The following is a 21,692-nucleotide window of genomic DNA, read 5'->3' as shown; positions in this document are numbered from 1 at the left end:
TGTTAACCTTCCATAATTCCAAACCAAAACTAAGTTGTTTATATGACTTGCCAAGAAATCAAGAGCGAGATCACCAGATTTCCAAATAGGCCAGTTCAACCAGTATGATAAGGACGTGTTCTGATATAGTTTCCTCCCCATAACAGGATTTCAAGGCAAAAATGTTTTCAACACAGGCTGTTAAACATGTTGGTTGTTATGGAGACTATGGTCTCTAAACTAATCAGCTAATGTACTCTCTGATAATCTTATTGCGGGAAGAAGCTTTCTCATCTGAGAAGGGAAAATCGACTCTCTTTGGTGGAAGCAGGAGGGATATATTATTATGACGCAGTGTTATTGATTTTCCTATCCCTTTGACCTTGAGGTAAGGAAACATAAGAATTTGACTCTAAAAAAGGATTAGGGAAAAATTCCAGTTCCAAGAAGATTAGTAAGATTAGTTTACAAAATCAGCCATAGAGTGAAAAGCACTTGACATGATTTAGAGGTGGGTATTTTGCACAGTGGCTAAGCTACTGCTTGAGATATCTGCATTACATATCAAAGTGCCTGGAATCAACCTACTTCTAATTCCAGCTGTTAATGCACACCCATGGAGGCAGCAGGTGATGACTCAAGTAGTTGGTTCCCTTCTACCCATTGGGAGACCCACATGGAGTTTCAGGCTCCTAGTTTTGGTCTGGCTCATTCCTGGCTGTTGTGGGCATTTGGGAGATGGAAGGTCTCTTTATGTCTCCCTCTGTCTCTCTGTTTCTTTGCCTTTCGAATAAATTAAAAAAAAAAACCCAGCTTGTTAGTCAAGCTTTTGCAAACTTAACTACTAGGTCACAAATTAAGAAGCATTGTTACTTAGTCATTGTCTGCCAAAGAAAATAGGGTAGAAATGTCCAAAATGAATGCTAGACGACTAACTCAATAACCAAATGTAGTTACTGGGCTAATATCTTACACCGAAAAGGGAAAATATAATTCTTTGAGTACATCCATAGAGGACTGAATTCTACCTTCCAATGTGGCAGAAACTTGCATGACTTCTGCCCTTTGTCCTTCCTTGGCAGTGAACACAGTTTGTGGTTATATATACCTGTGCGCCATTCTTGGGAGTGTAAATATGCAGCATACCAGACATTCATCCTTGTTGTTGTAGTTTCTAGTCTAGGGAAATGATGTAACAATAAAAAAGAATAATATAATTTCAAGTGTCTGGAACATCACGGGGGGTAGTAAGGAAGAACAAGAGGGTATGACAACAGGGATAGAACCATGTCCCAGGGGCTTTAAGTCAATATTTTGGATATTATTTTGTCATGAAAATTGCTGCAGATTTTCATCAGGGAACTAATAAGACTTTAGGTAACCCTTTCAGATAACTTGGAGTGTTGTGGGAGTAGACCCTAAGGGAGAAAGGCTGGACGCTGGGAGACCAAGCAGGAGGCTGTGGCAGCAGCAATTCCAGCCTGCCTGAGGTTGCTGTGGAGGAAGGTTTGAGCAGTGGACACGACCGATGGGGTTGGACTCCTTTAGTTTGGAGGTTGGTCCAAATGACCTCTTGCTAGGTTGACTGTGACACAGCAAAGAAAGCAAAAGTGTCACTCAAGATTTTGATGTGACCAGACTGTGGGCTATTGCTGACTGGGGATAGGGACTGTTTTGGGGGATGGCATCAAGAGTTCAGTTTTAGGAGCAGGTGTTTGGCACAGTGGTTAATTGCTGCTTGGGATACCTGTATTCCATAACAGAGTGCCTGGTTTGAGTCTTGGCTCCTCTGCTTCTGGTCAAGCTTCCTGGGAATGCACACCCTGGGAGGCAGCAGGTGATGCCTCAAGTAGTTGGGTCCCTGCCATCCACAGGGGAAACCAAGATGGAGTTCCCAGCTCTTGATTTTAGCCTACCCCAAACCTGGATGTTGCAGGTACTTGGGAAGTGAATCACAGATGGAAGATCTCTCTCTTTCTCTGTTTTTTTTTGTCTCTCTGTTTTTCAAGTTAAAAATAAAAAATTAAAACAGTGTGAGATTTGTTAAGTACAACATGGATATTGGACACTGAAGTGTCAGCATCAATAGGCAAATGGAAATTCAATTGGGGATCTCTGAGGAGAGATCAAGCTTGAAAAATTCTATTAAGAGTCATCAGGGATTAGGTGGTGTTTATATCCACAGGACTGAAAGGGAAGACTAAGGAGGAAATGTAGATAGAGAAGAATTGACACAAGTGACAGAGAAGGAGACTGGAGAGGACTGGCCAATGAGGCTGGAAAAAAGCCAGTGTTTACAAAAGCCAATTGCTTAGCACATAGTCCATGCTCTGGACAGATCTGCTGAAGGCAAGCGTGCCTGGACTGGCTTCCACCTCCTCTTGAGGGCCTCTGTCTCATATGCCCCCATACCTCCATCCCATCCTGCACTCCGGCCACACGTTCATCTGTGCCTCTGTGCATTTGCACATATCCTTCAAATGCCTTTCTGCTCCTACTCCCTCTTCCAAGTATGTGTGTGATGCTGGCTCTTCCTTCAAGTACTGGCTCCTAAGAGAAACCTCTCTGTCCCTACCAGGCCGGGTGAATCCCCCTCTTACATGTGCTCAGAGGACTGGGGCTTACATGTGTTACAAGTACTTAATGTGTTGTATTAGTATTAGGTTTCTTATTTTCTACCAGATTTTGAGCAAGTTGAGGGTGGGAATGGTGTTTTCAATTCCATATCTCTTATGCCTACCCTGGGATCTGACAGATAACAGCCAATTAACAAGCATAACACTCTTTAAACAAATACACGAATGCCTGACTCAATTAGCGGGGAATCATTCAACTTCCTACACTACTTGAAGTTGTTCTGCCTTGGTTATGGATTACCCCCAAATTCTCTGAGCCAGTTTCTCGGGGTTTACCAAACCCAGAAGCAGGTGGCACAATGCACTGAGAGCTTCCTATTTTGAGCATCTATTACTGAAACAGAAGACGCCTTCTGTACGTATCACATACATATTTTATAGAAGAGAAACTTCCTTCAGCAGGGCTTTAGGAATGCAGCCATTTTCCCACAGAAACAAGTAGCTGTTACTGGTGGAGAGGAGACAAATAGCCTACGGCACGGCTCAATGCACGTCATCAATGTTCCTTGGCAGTCAGAACAGTTTAGTGGATTCACGTAAAATGCTCCTGCTCTTTTGAAAATGCTCCAAAGATCCTGTGAAAAATGTGAAGAGGCCCAACAAGCTGGAATAATTCTACTGAGTCATGGTGCTGCTTAGGTGGTCTCAGTCTTTATGGAGGGGCAACATTACACATGCACCATTAAGTTCTCAAAGCTGCCGCAAAAAAACAGGTGTGACAGAGACATGACGTGGAATTAAGCCCTTCCTGCCTTCCGATTGAGTCAGGACTGTCATCAGAGTTCTACAACCAGAACGAGTAACTGTTTCTAATTTCATTTGCAAATAACTGGGCATCGCAAGAGGTCACAAGGGTTCACATTGAATGGTCACACACACAAGGAACAAATTGAGTCTTGGCGTTAGTGTTAAGAGCTAAAACAGGAATCTATTTAATGTACAATTAAGAGGAAGGTTCGTGCTCACATCATTCATCCTTCCTGAATATGGGTCAATTGTAAATTGAAATAACTGCTTTGTCAGTAGCACAGTATTTTCAGTAATTTTAGTTGAATCTTGAGCGTCTATCCAGAATACGTCTTGTCCTTTGTAATTAGTTTTGTTAAAATCTGCTAACTTCAAAAATGATAGTAATGATACAATGAAAAAGGGACAATCACTGAAGAGTAATAGAAAAAAATCTGGGGAAGAAGCAAAATGAAGCAACACCAAAAACAAAAATTAGAGCATTGAAATTATCCCAACCTTAAGAACTTCACAGTTCTAGGAATGATTTTGGCAGAAACTGGAAATATACTATGGAACAATGCAACAGTGCAAATGTGCATTTGTCTCCTCACTACTGAGCCCTGGAAAGGGATCTGTTAGGTAAGGATGTGGGAATGAGAGAATTCAGTTAGGATTCTAAATGACTGAAACTGGTGAAGTAGATTCATGTGACTAACTTAACATCAAATCCAGTCGTACTAGATGCTCTCTTTTTCCATCATGCCTTAAATTGCTGCAGCAGAAGTTTAGATTCTACATCAAGAAAATATATTCTGATTGAAATGGTTGTGAGACATTGAAATGGGTCATCTAGGACATTCTGGAATTTTTTTTTCTTAGCAATTGCTAAAAATAGAACCGATACAGAGGAATGGCTCTAGGCGATCCTGAGGAATCACAGATGCACAGACCATCATAGAGGAAGCCAGCCAGAGAAATCTTCTCATCCAGAGATTTCAATTCTGTCTGCACATCAAATCACCTACGGATCTTTTCAGACTCCAAAGCCCAGGCCATGTGGCCAGGACCAATTAGATCACAGGTAGTTCCAACAGCAGGCAAATTAAGGTGCCATTAATAAAATATCATGGTCTCACGATGCATTTGAAGAAACTAGGGCACAAAGAAGAAAGGTGACTTCTAAGACTGCTGGCGCAGGCGTGGTGGAGGACTAGAACCCGAGTCTTCTGACTGATATAATACATATGGTATGTATTAGAAGTAACACATTGAGAGTAGGGACTCCATTTTGGAGCACCTAAGGCTCCATCTTCAGAGAAAGCACCCTCACCATGAGAATCTGTTCTGAAACTCCACCGTGAGACTCTGGTCTGAAACTATGATCTAAAATGCTCAGACAATAGCAGTCCACTATAGCACAGTTGGCAAAGCAGAGAAACCCTCAAGCATGATCGCTCATGCTTAAAAACAGCTAGTCTACACCTGGGTTAATGATAAGATTGTAATTTGTCTATGTCCCACATATGATTTAGGCCAATACCTGGATTAATGTCAAGATTGTAACTGGAACTGTTATGACTGTAACTGGTATTGTTAAGATTATAGTTGATATTAGTTTCGCATAGGCTTTAGGCTACCTTGACCCCAGAAACCATGTATTCCCCCCTAGTCCTAGCAACCATGTATTCCCCCTCCCAGTTTTGTAGTTTTTGCCTTCATAATCTCTGTTGCTTTGGGCTTCAGGATTGAGAGTTCTCTGGGGCATGAGCCTACTCTTGGCCACCAAAAATAAAGGACTCTAAAATTTATGAGTATGTGGCGCTTCTCTGTCAGCACTTTCTCATGCACAACATATTAAGCAAACAGCATATTTTTGCAATATTAATACATCATTGTATATGATTAAAACACTATTGAAATTGCAAAAAAAGTCGCTCAATCTCACCATTAATCATTATTGTTGGTTTACATTTCCTTCTACTCTTCTCTCAGAGTCCTGATGAATTTTATAATCTTTGTAAAACTTCGGATCATCTCTTATGAAAATGACAGTAGGCTTCCTCGGAAGCTGGAGAGCTAAGGTGCAGACAGTGTTTGGGGATACTGGGTCATATGTCTGCCTTTTCATTCCCTCCCTTAATGGAAACACAGCAGGAGGGTCCATTTTTCCTGACACTTTATTTCAGCTTGAGAACAAAATGGGTACAGGACAGACTATGTGAGTTATTCCTGGATAATGAGGCTGTGCCCAAGTGTGAAAGGTCTATCTTGTGAGGTTTATGTCACCAACAGGTGTGCACCCAGGAGAACTCCGTGGCTAGACTGAGAAGTTGCATCTGCTTCTGCTCATGTGGTCGCCTCACTTTTACTATGCTTAGGTCCTTGCCTGAATAAATTAGGAACTTGCTCTACCTTTACAGGGGTCTCTGTATATTTGAATGTGCATGTGTATACATTTGTAGGAGTGTCCTCAATCTTTCCAGGAAATCTGAAAGATGCAAAACTGTTATTTTGAATGGGGTAGATCTTTATTATTTAATCCAAAAAAAATCACTGTGATTTGGTGGACTCATAAAATTAAACTTCACTGATGAGAGAAAGGGTTCTAATTTTGAAGACCATATTGCATCATCATACTAGCTAATTAAAACTAGCATTCATTATATGAGGTGTTATTTCAGACTGATTCTTACATTTCAATGTGTGTTCATGATATGTACAGAACAAATGCTTTAGTATCAAAAAATAGCTCATTTTGGAAAGGAAGACTATAGAAGACCAAGTTGGTCATAGACACAGAAGTGGTTAACTGTGGTTAACTTTAACGAAGCTTTCTCAAGTGTGCTCTTTATTGACTTTTGGGGCTACGCAAATGAGTTCAAAAAATGCCCTGCTGCGCTTCCAGAAACACATCTGAATTTACTTGGTGGAAAGAACTCAGATGGGTTTCACTTGTTCTGTGAAAATGAAAACGTTTTCCACTTTGAAGCTGAAGGACAGTGTGATCGACCTACTTTCCTTCTGTAGTCAGATTAGGTGGCTTATCCCAAACTGAAATCTGCATATTTACAAGAGATATGAAGAACCAAGAAACAGCATATTTGACCAACCAGGGTTGGGCTGGGGCAGTATCCAGGAGCCAGAAACACAATCCTGCACCCATGTGGGTGCAGGAATGCAAAGACTTGAGCCATCACTGTCTCCCAGGGTCTGTTTGGCAGTGAGCTGGAGTCAGCAGCCAGAGACAGGAAATGAACCCAGACATTCCCAGGTAGGACATGGGATTTTAACTGCTAGGCTAAGTGTCCACTTCCTACACTAATTCTTCTTCATTTAACAAGAGCTATTTATTTACTTATTTTGAAAGGCAGAGTAATAGAGAGACGGAGAGAGAGGAGGAGGGGAGAGAATCTCCTCCATCTGCTGCTTCACTCCCAAATGTCTGGGCTAGGCCAAAATCAGGAGCTAGGAACTCCATCCTGGTCTTCCATACAGCAACAGGGATCCAATTACTTGACCCATCTTCCACTGCCTTTCCAGGTGCATTAGCAGGAATCTGGATAGGAAGCGGAGCAGCCAGGACTTGAATAAGCATCACCAGTGTTGTAAGGCTGTGCCACAATACTGGCCCGTTCTACAATAATTCTTATCCATCACTTATGTTTGTTTTTTTTTCTTTTAAAGATTTTGTTTATTTTATTTGAGAGGTAGAGTTACAGACAGTGAGCGGAAGAGACAGAGAGAAAGGTCTTCCTTTTGTTAGTTCACTCTCCAAATGGCTGCAATGGCCGGAGCTGCACCAATCTGAAGCCAGGAGTCAGGTGCTTCCTCCTGGTCTCCCACATGGGTGCAGGGGCCCAAGGACTTGGACCATGTTCTACTGCTTTCCCAGGCCATAGCAGAGAGCTGGATTGGAAGTGGAGCAACCAGGACTAGAACTGGCATCAATATGGGATGCCAGCGCCGCAGGCAGAGGATTAACCTACTGTGCTATGGTGCCGGCCCATAACTTATGTTTTTGGAAGTCAAATTTTGTCTGTTTAAAATGGGAGAAAATCTAATCGATGTGGAGCAAGGAACTTTGCATTTTCCCATGAACCCATAATACACCCAACCTTTAGGTGAGCTATCCACATTTGAAATGGGAAGCATGTTAGCTAACCATAAGCTAAGCTTTAGGAAATTCGTATCTCAAGTAGCTAATCTCACATTCCTTCAATATCGCCTGAAGAATATGCTCATGTATTTTCAGAGAGTTTTCTCTCTTTTGGATATTGAATCTAAGTCAGAATGATTTAAATAGTGTTTAATCCTTTAATCCCTTCCACCTGCCTGCAGGAGGTAATGCTGTCATAGACCGGAAAAGGAAATGTGAGGCGGGGCAGGAGGTAGATAATCTTCCTGGTGGGGGGGCACCTTGTCAGCAGTTTCTTACCCAATCCTGTATTAAGGAAAGCAGTTTGAGAACAGTCTCCAACTTCGTCATTTAGTATTTCTAAGGTGCCTGACAGATCCACAGTACACACATGGGAACTAGCTTCAGGGGAAAGCAGAATTTCCACACGGAAAGCAGCTGTGAGTCTATGTCCCTGGAACTGGTGTAGCTGTGGTGTTGTTTTGAATATGGCCTCTCCTTGTTAAGGAGCGACAAAGAAGGTCACTGTCTTAGCCTGTCTGGGCTGCTATCACAAAATACACAAAATATGCAAACTGGGTGACTCAGAAACAATAATTTTTGTATCACAGTTCTGGAGGCTGGGAAGTCCAAGATGAAGGTGCCAGCAGATTCAGTGTCTGGTCAGTTCCTCACTGGTGGTGTCTCCTAGCTTCGTCCTCACATGAAGGACGTCACGAGGCTAAGCCTCCCTGGTAGGGCACTGCTTCCATTAACGAGGCTTCACCCTTATGACCTGGTCACTCCCAAAGGCCCCATCGCATTATCTTATTATCCCCCTGCAAAATGTTATCTTGAGGGCTGTGCCCTTGGCCAAGAAAGTAGCTTTGAAGGCAGCTGTCCTGAAGAGAGGTCTAGGGACTGTGCAGAAGGAAAGGCAAGTTCCAGATCCGATCCTTGCTTGGTTCAAGGATTTCTTGTTCCTAAGGAACACGAACTTAAAAAAAAAAAGCATTTATTCCAGCTCCCTTGGGGCTCACAGGGGACAAGTTGAGGACCAGTTAAAAATGGGGGAGGGGGTTGAAAAATTCCCAGTGAACAGGAATGACTCCAATGGTTCTGTGCTCCACAGGTAATCTTGCCGTTTCATATGTGTTGGGGATGGAAATGGGCAGAGAGCAGTGGAGCAGAATGAGGCCAGGGACTGTACGGAGTACAGCAATGCAATGGTTACCTGTTGCTGCTTAACAAATTACATCAATAAGTAGCAATAGAAACAGCAAACGTATCTCGGCAGTTCGTGAGCTTCAGGAATTTGGGAGGGGCTTAGCTGGAGGATTTTGACCTCATAAGGTCTCTCCTGAGGCTGGAGTTAAGCACTGGGTGGAGCTGCAGTCACCTGTAGATTCCACAGGATCTGGAGAATCCACTTACAAGACGGCTCACTCATGTGTGGACAGGAGGTGCCTCTCTGGCTGTTGGTGGAAGCCTTAGTTCTCCCCGTGCGGGCTGCTTAGCGTCTGCACCACACGGCAGCTGGGTCTCTCCCAGAGGGGGTGATCCAGGGTAAGAACAGGGAGGAAGCAAGAGGACCTTTGGTGACCTAATCTTTAAAATTACCCATGATAACTTCCACTTCAAGCTGTTTATTAGAAGTCACCGAGTGCAGCCCATTCTCAAGAGGAGGTAAGTTAAGGCCCACGATTCGCAGGGTGGGTCAAAGAACCTGTGGATGTTTATATTAGCACAATTGACACCCCAAGTGAAGCTCAAAGGGAAGAGAACAGGGGCCAGGAGGACAGCAAAGCCCTGGAATCAGCCTCAGCACATCAGTCCAAAGCATTTACAGCTGTGCTCCCTGCGCTTCCCTCTGGTAACTGTACTTTTCCTTGTCTGTCCCTCCCCGTTCTTCCTCATTTACATATTCCCTTCCTTCTTTTAAAAATATGCTCACAAAAATACTTGCTCAGGATAAAAGTGGAACTGCGAAAGCATTGCTTAAAATGCACAAAACAAGCATTGTTAATAACATGGGAACTAGGTGGAATTCGTTTTCTATTAGTCAGTACACCTTAAGCACCCACTAAGAGATGCTGAGACAAAATGCATCAGAGGAATACATTGTTCATGTGTTCATTTATTTAGCCAGCAACAATCTGTGGGGCTCTGCTCTGCACCAGCCTCTCTGACATCGCTGAGAACATTAAGGAGGATGAGCCATGGTCCCACCTGTCTCACAATCTGGTGTGAGACGAGGGTGTGAACCATTAACAACCATACCATGGGAAAAGCTGGAATGAACTCCTAGTCTGCATTTATCTGTGATTCTCTTTCAATAAAACTGTTTGTTTATTTTCATTTAATTGAAAGGCAGAGTGAGACAGGGGAGAGAGGGAGAGAGACAAATAAAGGAGGGGAAAGAAACAGAGAGAGAGAATCAGAGAGAGAGAGAGTGCGCGAGCAAGAGAGAGCAAGCTCTTCACTAGTGATTCAGGTTCACTCCCTAAATGCCTGCAACAGCCATAGCTGTGCAAGGCTGAAGACAGGAGCTAGGAACTCCATCTAGGTCTCCCATATGGGGGGCAGCAGGAGCCCAAGCAATTGACCCATCACCTGCTGCCTCCTAGGATATGCATGAGCAGTGAGCTGGATTGGAAGCGGAATGGCCAGGACTCTACCAGCGCTCAACCCACTGCACTGCAACATTTGCCCCTATCTGCGATTCTTTTCTTTAATTTGGCCTTAAGGAAAAAGATGGTCCTGTTTAGTTTTTATTATTGCTGGTACCCTGAACAGTTTAATTGCATATCTATTGAATTTGTTACTAAATCATGTATTCTAAAGGTTGAAACACATAGACAGACTGACAGCTAAACGTTGGCTCTTTCCCGGTGTATAAGGGTGATGAAGGAAGTATTTTTGGTTTGCGGTTGCAGGTGTACTGAATCCCCGTGTGACCTTCTCTCTCCTCTGCAGATGAAGCACAGTTCTCTCTAGGGATCGCCTTCTGGGAGGCAGCTTGGGGCCTTTCTGAGCTCTGGATTTCCTTCTCAGCTTCTCCTGTCTGTGTTTTCCTGTGCACCCTTCCTGGGCATTCGCTGCAGCTGACAGTGCATTCAGGATGCTGACTGTGAAAAAAACCAGGAGAAGCTCCTCTCCCTTTTGTTCAGGGGAGCTGCATTTTTTTAAGACCTCTGAGTACCCACCTCTGTGTTCTAAAATCTCAGTATCTTGGGCAGGGGTGAATTTATAGTGGTTTTTCAGAAAAATATAAATTATGAAGGCAAAATCCCTCACTCCTACAGAGTTCCTTAGACCCAACAATTCAATGTGGGTTTGAACAATGTCAGTTTTTGTACATACACAGATTCCAAGGTCATTTACTATATGTAATAAATGGGCACTTGTTTTTTTTTATTTTTATTTTATTTTTTTGACAGGCAGAGTGGACAGTGAGAGAGAGAGAGACAGAGAGAAAGGTCTTCCTTTGCCATTGGTTCACCCTCCAATGGCCGCCACAGCTGGCGCACTGCGGCCTGCGCACCGTGCTGATCCGATGGCAGGAGCCAGGTACTTCTCCTGGTCTCCCATGGGGTGCAGGGCCCAAGCACTTGGGCCATCCTCCAGTGCACTCCCTGGCTACAGCAGAGAGCTGGCCTGGAAGAGGGGCAACCGGGACAGAATCCGGCGCCCCGACTGGGACTAGAACCCAGTGTGCCGGCGCCGCAGGCGGAGGATTAGCCTAGTGAGTCGCAGCGCCGGTGGCACTTGGTTTTAATCATATTTTCTTCAGTAATAGGTATTGTATTTTAGGGCATTTCAGCTCAAAAATTAGTGGAATTGCATATTGTCAGGTATGTTTTCGTACAAGTAAAACAAGTTCATACCATGTCAAATACAAAGCATTCCCAGTGCTCATTCACAGCAAGATTGGTGGTGCTACCTGCATTTTCATGGGTGTCTGACATGGAACCAAGACAACCAGGGGCCACTTTGGCACAATCCTGGGAAGAAATCTGTATGCCATAGACTACAATGTTTGTCCACATCAGCTCTCAAAATGAAGATACTTGTATGTTATATTAGAAGGTTATATGGCATTCTATGTTCAACAAGAGAGAAATGGAAAAAAATGTTATTCAAAGCAAGCGATTAACATCTACCCATGCATTCACTCAACAAATATTTATCTAGTAGGTATTAGATATTGTTCTAGATATTGGGGTCGAGACAGTGCCCTTTCCTCAGGGAGGTTACATCTTAAAGCGGAAAGACAGACAACAAATAGATATTGGAAAAATTCAACTTGTTCCAGGCATGATTTGCATCTGGATCTTGTAGTACCTAGAACTGCCTCTGGCGAGGGCCATCTGCAGAACCTCTCTGTATTTTGAAAAAAATCCTAAGACATTTACATCTCAACATAGTACCATAACTTCCCCGATTATCAACATAACACATGTTTATGACAGAACATTTGGAAAATACAGATTAGCTGAAGGAAGATAAAAATCACTCCAAATGCAATCACCCAGTTATTGCTAATATTTGGGCATCAATACTTCTATGGCTTTAATATGTATTTTCTCCAAGATTTGAGTGTTGAAACCTAACCCCTAAGGTGATGGCATGGAGATGGTATCAAATTACCTTGGGGAGGTGATTAGGTCTTGAAGGTGGAGCATTGGAGAATGGGTCAAAGCTTATATACTGGAGGCCCAAGGGAGCCTGTGAGCCCATTTTTTTCTCCCAGCATATGAGGAGGACATGGCAAGAAGGCACCATCTGGAAGTTCATCAGACACAAAACCTGCTACCATTTTGATCTTGGATGGTCCATTCTCAAAACTGTGAACAGTAGATATCTATCATTTATCAATTACTCAGACTCATATATATTGTTAATGAGTCTGGATGGGCTATTTTATACTTCTATAGTGCAGTGGTTCAGAATATAGGTTCTGGAGTCTGATTATGAATCATGTCTTGTTAACTGTAATTACTTTTTTAAAAAATTATTAATATAAAGAGAATAGATTTCGTGTATTTCATAGGTACAATTCTAAGAAGATAATCAGGTCACTTCACTTTTTAATCTATTTTAATTGCTTATAAAATGCCACAGTGTCTGTAACCTATTTAAGCCTCAGTTTTCTCATCGACAAAATGGGGGTAGCAATAATACCTTCCTCATAGGACTTCTGTGAGGATTAAGTGGACTAGTCCATGTGATGCTTATGATTAATGCCTAATACATTAGCTATCATGCTATTATTCTACATAGTGGTGATTATATTGTAAAACTGTCAGTATATAAGCTATTATGCCAACTCATCACTAAGCATTTTCATAAGATCAAAAATATTTACCTACAATATCATTTTTAAGGATTACATAGCATTTGACTTCAACATAATATAATTTAGTTAAGTTCTTTATGGGGGTAGGTTTTGTGGTGTAGCAGGTTAAACTGCCACTTGGGATTCCTATACCCCCTATCAGAATGCTAGTTGAAGTGTCAGCTACTTTGTGCTTCCAATTCAGCTTTCTGCCATTTCACCTGGGAGGCAGCAGATGATAGGGCAAGTTACTTGGGTTTCTGCCACATGGGAGACCTGAATGGAATTCCTGGCCCCTGGCTTTGGCCTGGCCCTAGCCCTGGCTATTGTTGGCATTTGGGGAACAAACCAGCCAATGGATTATCTCTCCCTCTTTGTCTCTCCCTGTTTGTCACTCTTTCAAATAAATAAATCTTAAATATTCTCTATTATGGAACACATGCGTTTTTTTCAAATTTCAATTATTTAAAACAATTATGCAGATAAAATCTTGCAAATGTTTATAATAACATCTCGAGGGTAAATTCTAAGAAGTGGTTGAGTCAATAGGTATGTATGTTTCCAAGACCTTTTGATGCATATTAGTATGTCTTCTTCTGTGAATTAGATAATAGTCTGGGTAGGGATGATGTATGGAAGTAAACAACCAACATACGTGAGAAGTTTTGTGGGCATGACTTATCATCAGCTTAGTGTAAATATTTTACCTTTCCTACAACTCACTTTTTCTTCACACTTGTCCACACCTCCTGGTAGGCATCATCTCTCCTCTTTTTTAGGGAGCCTTGTCAGTACCAGGCATCCAGCTGAGTAAGTTTGCTTATGGATTTATGATTTGCTAGGAATTTTGTACTTGCCATTCTTTTCAGTTGAAGCCATGAAATCATAGCATTTTAATATATGAGAAATCCAAGCCCTTCATCTTATAGATGACATGAAACCAAAGTAAAGCTTACTGGTGATTTGTCCAAGTTGGTCCTCTGGTCCCTCCTATTGTCAGATCAGACAGCTAATTAAGGCTGGTTCATTTCATTGTCTGAAGTTCAGCAGCCACTACGGGTATGCAGCCAACAATGTTTGCTGAGTGAATTGCAATCTCAAATAATTTACAGACTCCTAGGATTTTGTGGCTAGAGAGGACTAGAGAGGTGTGGAAACTGGGACCTCGCTTGGCTAATGATGTCATGTAGCTTTTAGAGCCAAGTTGGAATAACCACTCAGGTCCCAAGAGAGACAAGAAGACAAGGCTTGGTGGGCTGAGGTAGTGATCCTGTAGAGAAAGGATGAAACCAATTTTGCTTTGCTCCAGGGAGGGCAAAACCAAGACCAGGCAAAATTAGAAGTCGTGGTAGGCCAATTTCAGTACTATATAAAGAAGAGCTTTTTGAAATTAGTACTATCCAAAACTGGAATGGGTTTTCTTGAAACAAAATGAGTTGTCCCTAATTGGGTGTGTTTAAGTAGCAACAGGGTAATAAAATTTTGAATGTTTGAAGAGAAACTTTTTTTTTTTAACTTTATGTGCCTGGCAGGGATAGATGACTTAAAGGGCTCTACCAAAATTAAGATTAAATGAGTTTGTGAATATCTGTATATTTGTATCTTGATAGAGACAAAGGTATTTTTTCCTTGCTGATCTATTACTTCCTAATTCAGTATGTTGGGTGTGAATCCATTATCTTTCTTATTACAAACAAGGATATATAAATTCTAATGTCTTTCCTGACCCAAGATTCTATGTTTCTAAATAATCTTTTTAGTGCTGTTCAATGTGCTACACACAATAGGAGTTCAAAAAATACATTTAAATTAGCTTTTAAGTCTGGAAAATCCACATTTAAAATAAATTGAGCTACAAGTTCCTTCCATTTAAATCATTTGATTAAACTCAGCTGGTCTCAGCCAAATTTACTAGTGGATCATGCTCAAGAGTACTAAATATTCATTAGCTTTTTTTAATTAAAAAAGGTTAAAAATAATAGAAAAAATTGGAATCGATTTCACTGTGGTGGCATAAAAGTGTTCTCTTATTGGATTTCTGAATGGTGATATGAAATTATGACTGGAATTCTTTCCTCGTAAAGAAAGAATCCTTTTAATATTAAACTGCGAATATGAGTATGATTTTATTGCACCTCAAGCATAGAATTATTTAAAGACCACCCATAGTATAACCATTTCATACAAATTCCAGCGGTAAGATAGCCATGTAAATAAATCATATTCCAAGGGTGCTTTCAATTTTCAAGATTTTGCATCAATAGCAGACATGAAGGTTCCAACAAGCGCACACTTGAGCTGAGAGGAAAGCTCTGCTCTCAGACAGCAATCTAGCAAGCTTTGATGAGTGTTGGTGAAGACAGCTGTGATGCACTCCCCCATTCCAACCAGGGAGGAACTGGATAAACACAAACAGCAGAGGTTGCTCTTTGTTTGGCTTATCTTTCTTTCTCCTTTCCTCTCTCTCTCTAATGCAAAATATGAGGGTCAGCTTTGTGGCATTGTGGCATTGCGGCTGAGCAGGTAAAGCTGATGTCTGCAATGCCGGCATCCCATATGGACACTGGTTTTATTCCTGGCTGCTCCATTTCTGATCCAGCTCCCTGCTAATGTACCTGGAAAAGCAAGGGGAAAATAGCCCAAGTGCTTGGACCCCTGTACCCACATGGGAGACCTGGAAGAAGCTCCTGGCTCCTGGCTTTGGCCTGGCCCAGCCCTGGCTGTTGTAGCTATTTGGGAAATGAACCAGTGGATGGAAGATCTCTTTCTCTCTTGGTCTCCCCCTGCCACTCTCTGTAACTGTGTCTTTCAAATAAATAAAAATAAATCTTTAAAAAAAGATGGCAAAATATGAAAATTGAAATCAAAATCAAGTATTTTATTTGATTTACCAATGATGTTCTGGACATTCTTAATAAACAAAAAAGTATGCTGAAGTCAAGAGAGGCTAACCTTTTGATGGAATGTTCCAGCCATGCCCCCTTCCCACCCAGTTAGGAAAATATACAATATCTCAGGAGCAGCAAGACTTTCTACATTTCACCTTGTGCTAGATACTAGAGAGGTAAAAATGACACGCATGGACTCTGGCCTCACAGGGGCACAGCAAATGCATGGCATTGATTCACCCCAGAACCTGAGTCTGTTTGACCCATGACTCCAGACAATCATTGTTAATCTACCACATAATTGGAGAAAGAGGTGACATCCAATTTTTATCCCTGGTGGGAAATCAAAGGTTCTCATTCTGACAATCACAGTTACTTCACATCTATAAAGACTCATTATATAATACACTAACGTTTGATTTTTTTTGAATGCCACTCTCAGAAGCATGAAACAGAAAACACCATCTTTTTTTTTTTTTTTTAAGAGTTACCTCCACTGCTGCTTTTGCCCTTTCGAATTCCTCTTCCAAGGAGTGGTTTCTAGAAAGTAATGCACTTCCCCAGCGATGTTCTTTTGTCAGTCGAGCCTGAAATAAACCAAATACATAATGTGTAATATTAGAATTGTATGATATTAACATAGAAGTACTTTTCCTTTTCTCATCTCAGCTCCCTAGAATTCAAGAAGCAACCGTGATTGGTGTCAGTTTCGGAGTACTTGGCAGCCATGGGGTTGCCCAAACTGGGGTGGTGTCAAATCGTGTGTGAGCCTGCGTGCCAGATTCTTCCAGCAAGGGCTCCCAGGCCCTCTCATGTTAAAGCCAGACCCATCTCCCAAAGAGCCCACTTGAAGTGTCCAGATTCCAGCCACAATATTTTAGTAGACTCTCCAAACGATTCTGATACGCAGGTAGGACGGAGGCTCTGCATGGGGAAGCTTGATGTAGAAATTGATATGTGAGCCTTCAGCTTGTTAGAACAGCCTCAGGCAAACATGAGAGCTGTTGGGGCGGAAGGGCAGCTTCCAGGCCCTTCTCCTCATGCATCCGGCAGATTCCCAAGCACAGGACTCTGCCTTTCCTCTCCTCTGCCCCCTTTCTCAGGCTACTTCTCTCTGTTTCATAATGAGTTACTTAGAGAAAGTAATTTCTGATAAGAGTCAACAGGCAATGTGATACACAACTTAGCTAAATGCAGACATTTCAAGAAGAACTTCTCCTGATAGTCTGTTGTAAGAAAAAATGGGATTAATTCTAATTTCACAAAACAGATGTCTTTAAAAAATCATGAAAAGAGGTTTACTCCTAGATTCTTTTATTTGCAATTACCCATCTATTTACATATTGTTATTAGTAATGAGAATATTAGTAATGTGTTTCAAAAATGTTTTGAAATGTACATGGAATTCCATTGTGCAGCTTCTCTCCACTCAGCAAGTCTGTGCCTCTAGTATTTAGAGATCCACCTCGTCCTTTCCCCCAGGATTTCCCATCAAGGAAAATCCAGCTGCTCTCTGTGGGATTTTCTCCCACTCCACTGTGGAACCCATGAGGCTGAGGATTCTTTCTGGTGACTTTTGTACCCCTGAACCTAGCACAGGGTCCTATGAGCGAGGCCTGCGGGAGCAGGAGGAGAGGGACTGAATCCCTCATGCCGTTTTATTGTAAAGCCAGCATGCGCTGGGGTGGGTGGGTGACTTCACGGCCCCCAGGTGTTAGCTTGCCCCACAGCAGGGATGTCCATGTTGGCTTCAGTGGGAATTGCTTGAACAGGCCCAGCCCTCCCCAGACACACTCAGTAAGTAACTGCAGGCGGAGTGGGGCATCAGATGTTTGCCAAGATCCTCAGTGACTGCAGAGCAGTCGTGCTTGAAAATCGCTGTTCTATAGCAAAACATGGCCCTTTCCAAAGCAGCTACACAGCCAGCCACTTTCCACCCAGCCTCCACCTTCACGGTCCTCAACGCACAACAGCAGGCCCTGGGCTCACTACGGACCAGATCCTGCTCTCTCCAGCGATTCATCTGGTCTTTTTCATAAACCTACGAGACGGGCATTATCATCAACTCCATTTTCATGATGATGACACTGAGGCACAGAGAGCTTAGTTAACTTCCACAATCAGAGTGCTTGGGTAACAGTCCTTGCTTCACATCCAGTTCCAGCTCCCCACTATTGTGCACCCTGGGAAGCAGCAGATGAGGTCTCCAGTAGTCGGATCCCTAACACCCATGTGGAACACTTGGATTGAGTTCCAGGTTCCTGGTGTCACCCTGGCGTATCTCTGTTGTTGATGGTATTTAGGAACTCAACCAGCAGATAGGAGATCGCTATCTGTCTGTATCTGTCTCAGTCTCTCTGCCTTTGGAATAAATAAAAATAAAGAAAACAAAAGTGAGATTTACCAACACACCATCCTGGCAATCAGGGTTTTAGAGCCAGATTAATACAAGATAATAAAAATAATAGATTTTTTGTATTCCAGTTTGTGGAAGCAAATTAATATTCATTGCAGAAGTAAAAGAAGCTGAATTAACCTTGATATAGTCCAAAAAATTAAATTTTTTTGAAACCAGGAATACCATATTTAGTTTCAGAGTAAATAATTAATTCAAAATCTTCCTGAATTAGATTGAGTTAAATTGAATTGAACAATACTAAATAGATTTCTGTTCAATAGGATGGAAAGATAAATGTCAACAGGTTGCTATAAATCATAAGGAAAAATTATGAGAGACATATTTTGTAAATGGTGCTATATGCCTTCATATGTTTAGCAATACTATGAATTAATGCGACCGTTGGATTGTGGCTAATTTTTTTTGTTTGGAAATGATATAGTACCTGAGATTTACATGTGGAATCTAGGAAAACTGAAGTCACATAAGCAGAAAGGAGAATGGTGGTTACAAGGAGCTGGGGGGTGGGGGGGGATGTTTTTCAAATGATGTTAAATTTCATCTGGAAAGGAAGACTAAGTCCAAGAGGCATACTGTATGACGTGGTCACTAGAGTTAACAGCAATGTTACTAAGCTAACTGACAATCAGAGTAGATTTTTAAATGTGGTTGCCACAAAAATACACGTGAGGCAACGCATATGTTAACTGGCTAAGATTGAGCCATTCCACTGGTAGGGTATACATATTTCAAAACATCATATTGTTGTTAAATTAACAACAGGAGTTACTGTGCACTTAGTCCCCATGTCTTTCATGTGTTGTACTATGCGAATTAACGGTAAAACTAGTATTCAAACAGTACTTTATGAGTCTGTGCAGGTGCAATCTGTTGAAATCTTTACTTAGTATATACTAAGTTGATCTTCTGTATGTAAAGTTAATTAAAAATGAATCTTAATGAAGAATGGGATAGGAGAGGGAGTAGGAGATGGGATGGTTTGTGGGTGGGTGGGAGGTTATGGGGGAAAAACTGCTATAATCCAAAAGTTGTATTTTCAAAATTTATATTTATAAAAGCTTTCTTTAAAAAATGAAATAAACAAACAAAAAACATCATATTGTACATGATAACTTATTGTACATGATAAATACATACAATTTCTACCTGCCCATTAAAAACAACCAAAAAAAAAAAGAGAAGTAAACATTGTGCATTTATATTATGTCATGAGTGACCCATGGATGGCATTGGAAAAAGAGGAGGCCGGCCACGGCTCACTAGGCTAATCCTCCGCCTAGTGGCGCCGGCACACCACCGGGTTCTAGTCCCGGTCGGGGCGCCAGATTCTGTCCCGGTTGCCCCTCTTCCAGGCCAGCTCTCTACTGTGGCCAGGGAGTGCAGTGGAGGATGGCCCAAGTGCTTGGGCCCTGCACCCCAGGGGAGACCAGGAGAAGTACCTGGCTCCTGCCATTGGATCAGCACGGTGCGCCGGCCGCGGTGGCCATTGGACATTGGAGGGTGAACCAATGGCAAAGGAAGACCTTTCTCTCTGTCTCTCTCTCTCACTGTCCACTCTGCCTGTCAAAAAAAAAAAAAAAAAAAAAAAAAAGAGGAAGCACTAAAATATTTCTGGCCCAGGACACTTCCTTATTTCAGCAGGCACATGTCACCAGTGCAATACGACCTGCCTTTCTTATGAAGCTTGACCTAACAGAAGTCCATTACTGACTCTGGCTTCTTCCCTTCATCAAAGTTTCACGACCCCGTAGGATTATGAATCACGGGGTAGAAAGGGCACCATATATCAGGCAGAAGAGGCAGACGTTCACTCACTCAGGATTCTAGGCTTATGGTTCATTTCCTCTTTACACTTGACACAGCAAGTGCAAATAGAATCTTACTATGCAAATGAAATTTTATTTTGATAGTACAATTACTATTTAGGGAAATGCTATTTTCCGCATTGCTAGAAAGACCTTAGGTTATTACTAAGACAAGTGTTATCTCACATTTTGAAACCGCTGATTTGCCCAAGGAGGCAAAAGATAAATGCTATAAAATATAGGTAAATACTGAATGTAAACAGAGGCAGTTTTCAAACTGAGATTAGTGTGCAATCAAAAATTCGGAAACTTTTCTGCACTTTTGCGGTGTGCCTCAACATGCTGGTTGTGAACTGAGAATGAAATCTAGGTTATATAATATCTGGTAAAGATCAGCCTATCTTTCACCCAGGATGTATAATTTTTGGCTCACCTAATTTCATTATGGGAAAAACTGTAATACAAGAAAACATGTAAATAATGCTTGTAAATGCTTAGCATTTAAATAGTTGTATTTAAGTAGGTGTAAATATGTGTAGGATTTAAATAGGTGTGAACAAAGCAATCACACCCATAAGTTTGGACTGTAGTTGTTTAGACAGCACATTGTCCAAAAGTCAGGGCATCAGAATCATCTGAGCTTGCTAAAAATGAAGATCACTGGGCCTCCCCCGCGGGGTTTTGAATCAGAAGGTCTCGGGTGAGGCCTCAGCAGCTGCATTTCTGACAGGTTCTCAAGTGCTACTGACGCTGGTGTCTCTCAGGACCACACAGAGAAGCCCTGATCTGGATACTGGCATTCTGTGCAGGCAGGCAAAACGCTGGAGTGCACGCACGTCCTCTAAGGAGGACATTTCTTTTCTCGCTTACATGATTTGGAAAATGCTCCATAGCTATAGCAACCTTCTGGAAATACCTTGGTTTTAAAAGTGGCACTTTAATTGATTCAAGCTAATTGGATTTTGGAGTATTACATTCTCCAAAGAAGAAAGCGGTTAGCTTCCCCAGCTGTTGATTGTTGGGAACGACAAGCACTAGGGAATGAGAAAGAAGAAAGACTTTAATAACTCTTTAAAAGGAATGTTGTGTTCTATTCTCTTTATCCAAGATTATGATTGTGATCAAAATTCTGATTTGAAAATTACTGTATTTATGTCTGTGGTTGTCCTGCACAGCTCTGTTAGCTAACCACTGGGTCAGTCATTCACAGCTTCTTATACAAGTGCCTTTATGTTATTGCTGGAGAGCTCCCACCAAAATACATTTAAAAAGGCCAGTGTTCTTTAAAAGAAATATGCTTAACCATAAAAAAAGACCTTGGGTGACGGTATAACATGGTTGTTAAAAGCACAGTAACTGGGGAAGGGGGATGGCTGTGGGGAGCAACTCGGACTAGACTAAGTTACTGGAATTAAGACTTATTCTATGCATCTGCTCTCCCACAATATGGCGCTGAGAAGGGAGAAACAGCTTCTACATAGCTGCCTCCAGTTCAACCAATAAACTGTAGGACCTACTCCTGATTGGAGGAGAGCAGCGTACTCGGCGTGTGGGTAGCAGAGTTGGGATTGGTGGAAGAGGACTATAAAGGAGGAGAGAGACAACATGCACCGGGAACATCTATCTGAAGGAACACCTGTGCAGCCCCCGAGAGAGCCGGCCGGCGGTGTGCCACTCCCCTGCGGAAGTGGGGAAAGTGGCCAGGGGGAACCGCCCTTCCACGGAGGTGGAAGGGACAGTAGCCAACCCGGGAAGAACCAGCAGCAAACCCGGGAAGGGCCAAG

At 42.1% G+C, this 21,692-nt stretch overlaps 1 protein-coding gene across 25 annotated transcripts in view; it reads right to left on the bottom strand.

The window, feature by feature from the left end:
• Positions 1-21,692, bottom strand: part of PEX5L (peroxisomal biogenesis factor 5 like) — a 263,402-nt gene that overhangs the window by 39,462 nt on the left and 202,248 nt on the right. For all 25 annotated transcript variants that reach the window (XM_051818798.2, XM_051818799.2, XM_051818807.2 and 22 more), the window contains one exon: positions 16,176-16,271. In XM_051818798.2, coding sequence (XP_051674758.1) covers positions 16,176-16,271 — 96 coding nt within the window. The remainder of the gene's footprint in view (positions 1-16,175; positions 16,272-21,692) is intronic.

The sequence above is a fragment of the Oryctolagus cuniculus genome, chromosome 4, assembly GCF_964237555.1.
Source record: "Oryctolagus cuniculus chromosome 4, mOryCun1.1, whole genome shotgun sequence".
NCBI lineage: Eukaryota > Metazoa > Chordata > Mammalia > Lagomorpha > Leporidae > Oryctolagus > Oryctolagus cuniculus.
This window is presented reverse-complemented; position numbering and strand designations above follow the sequence as displayed.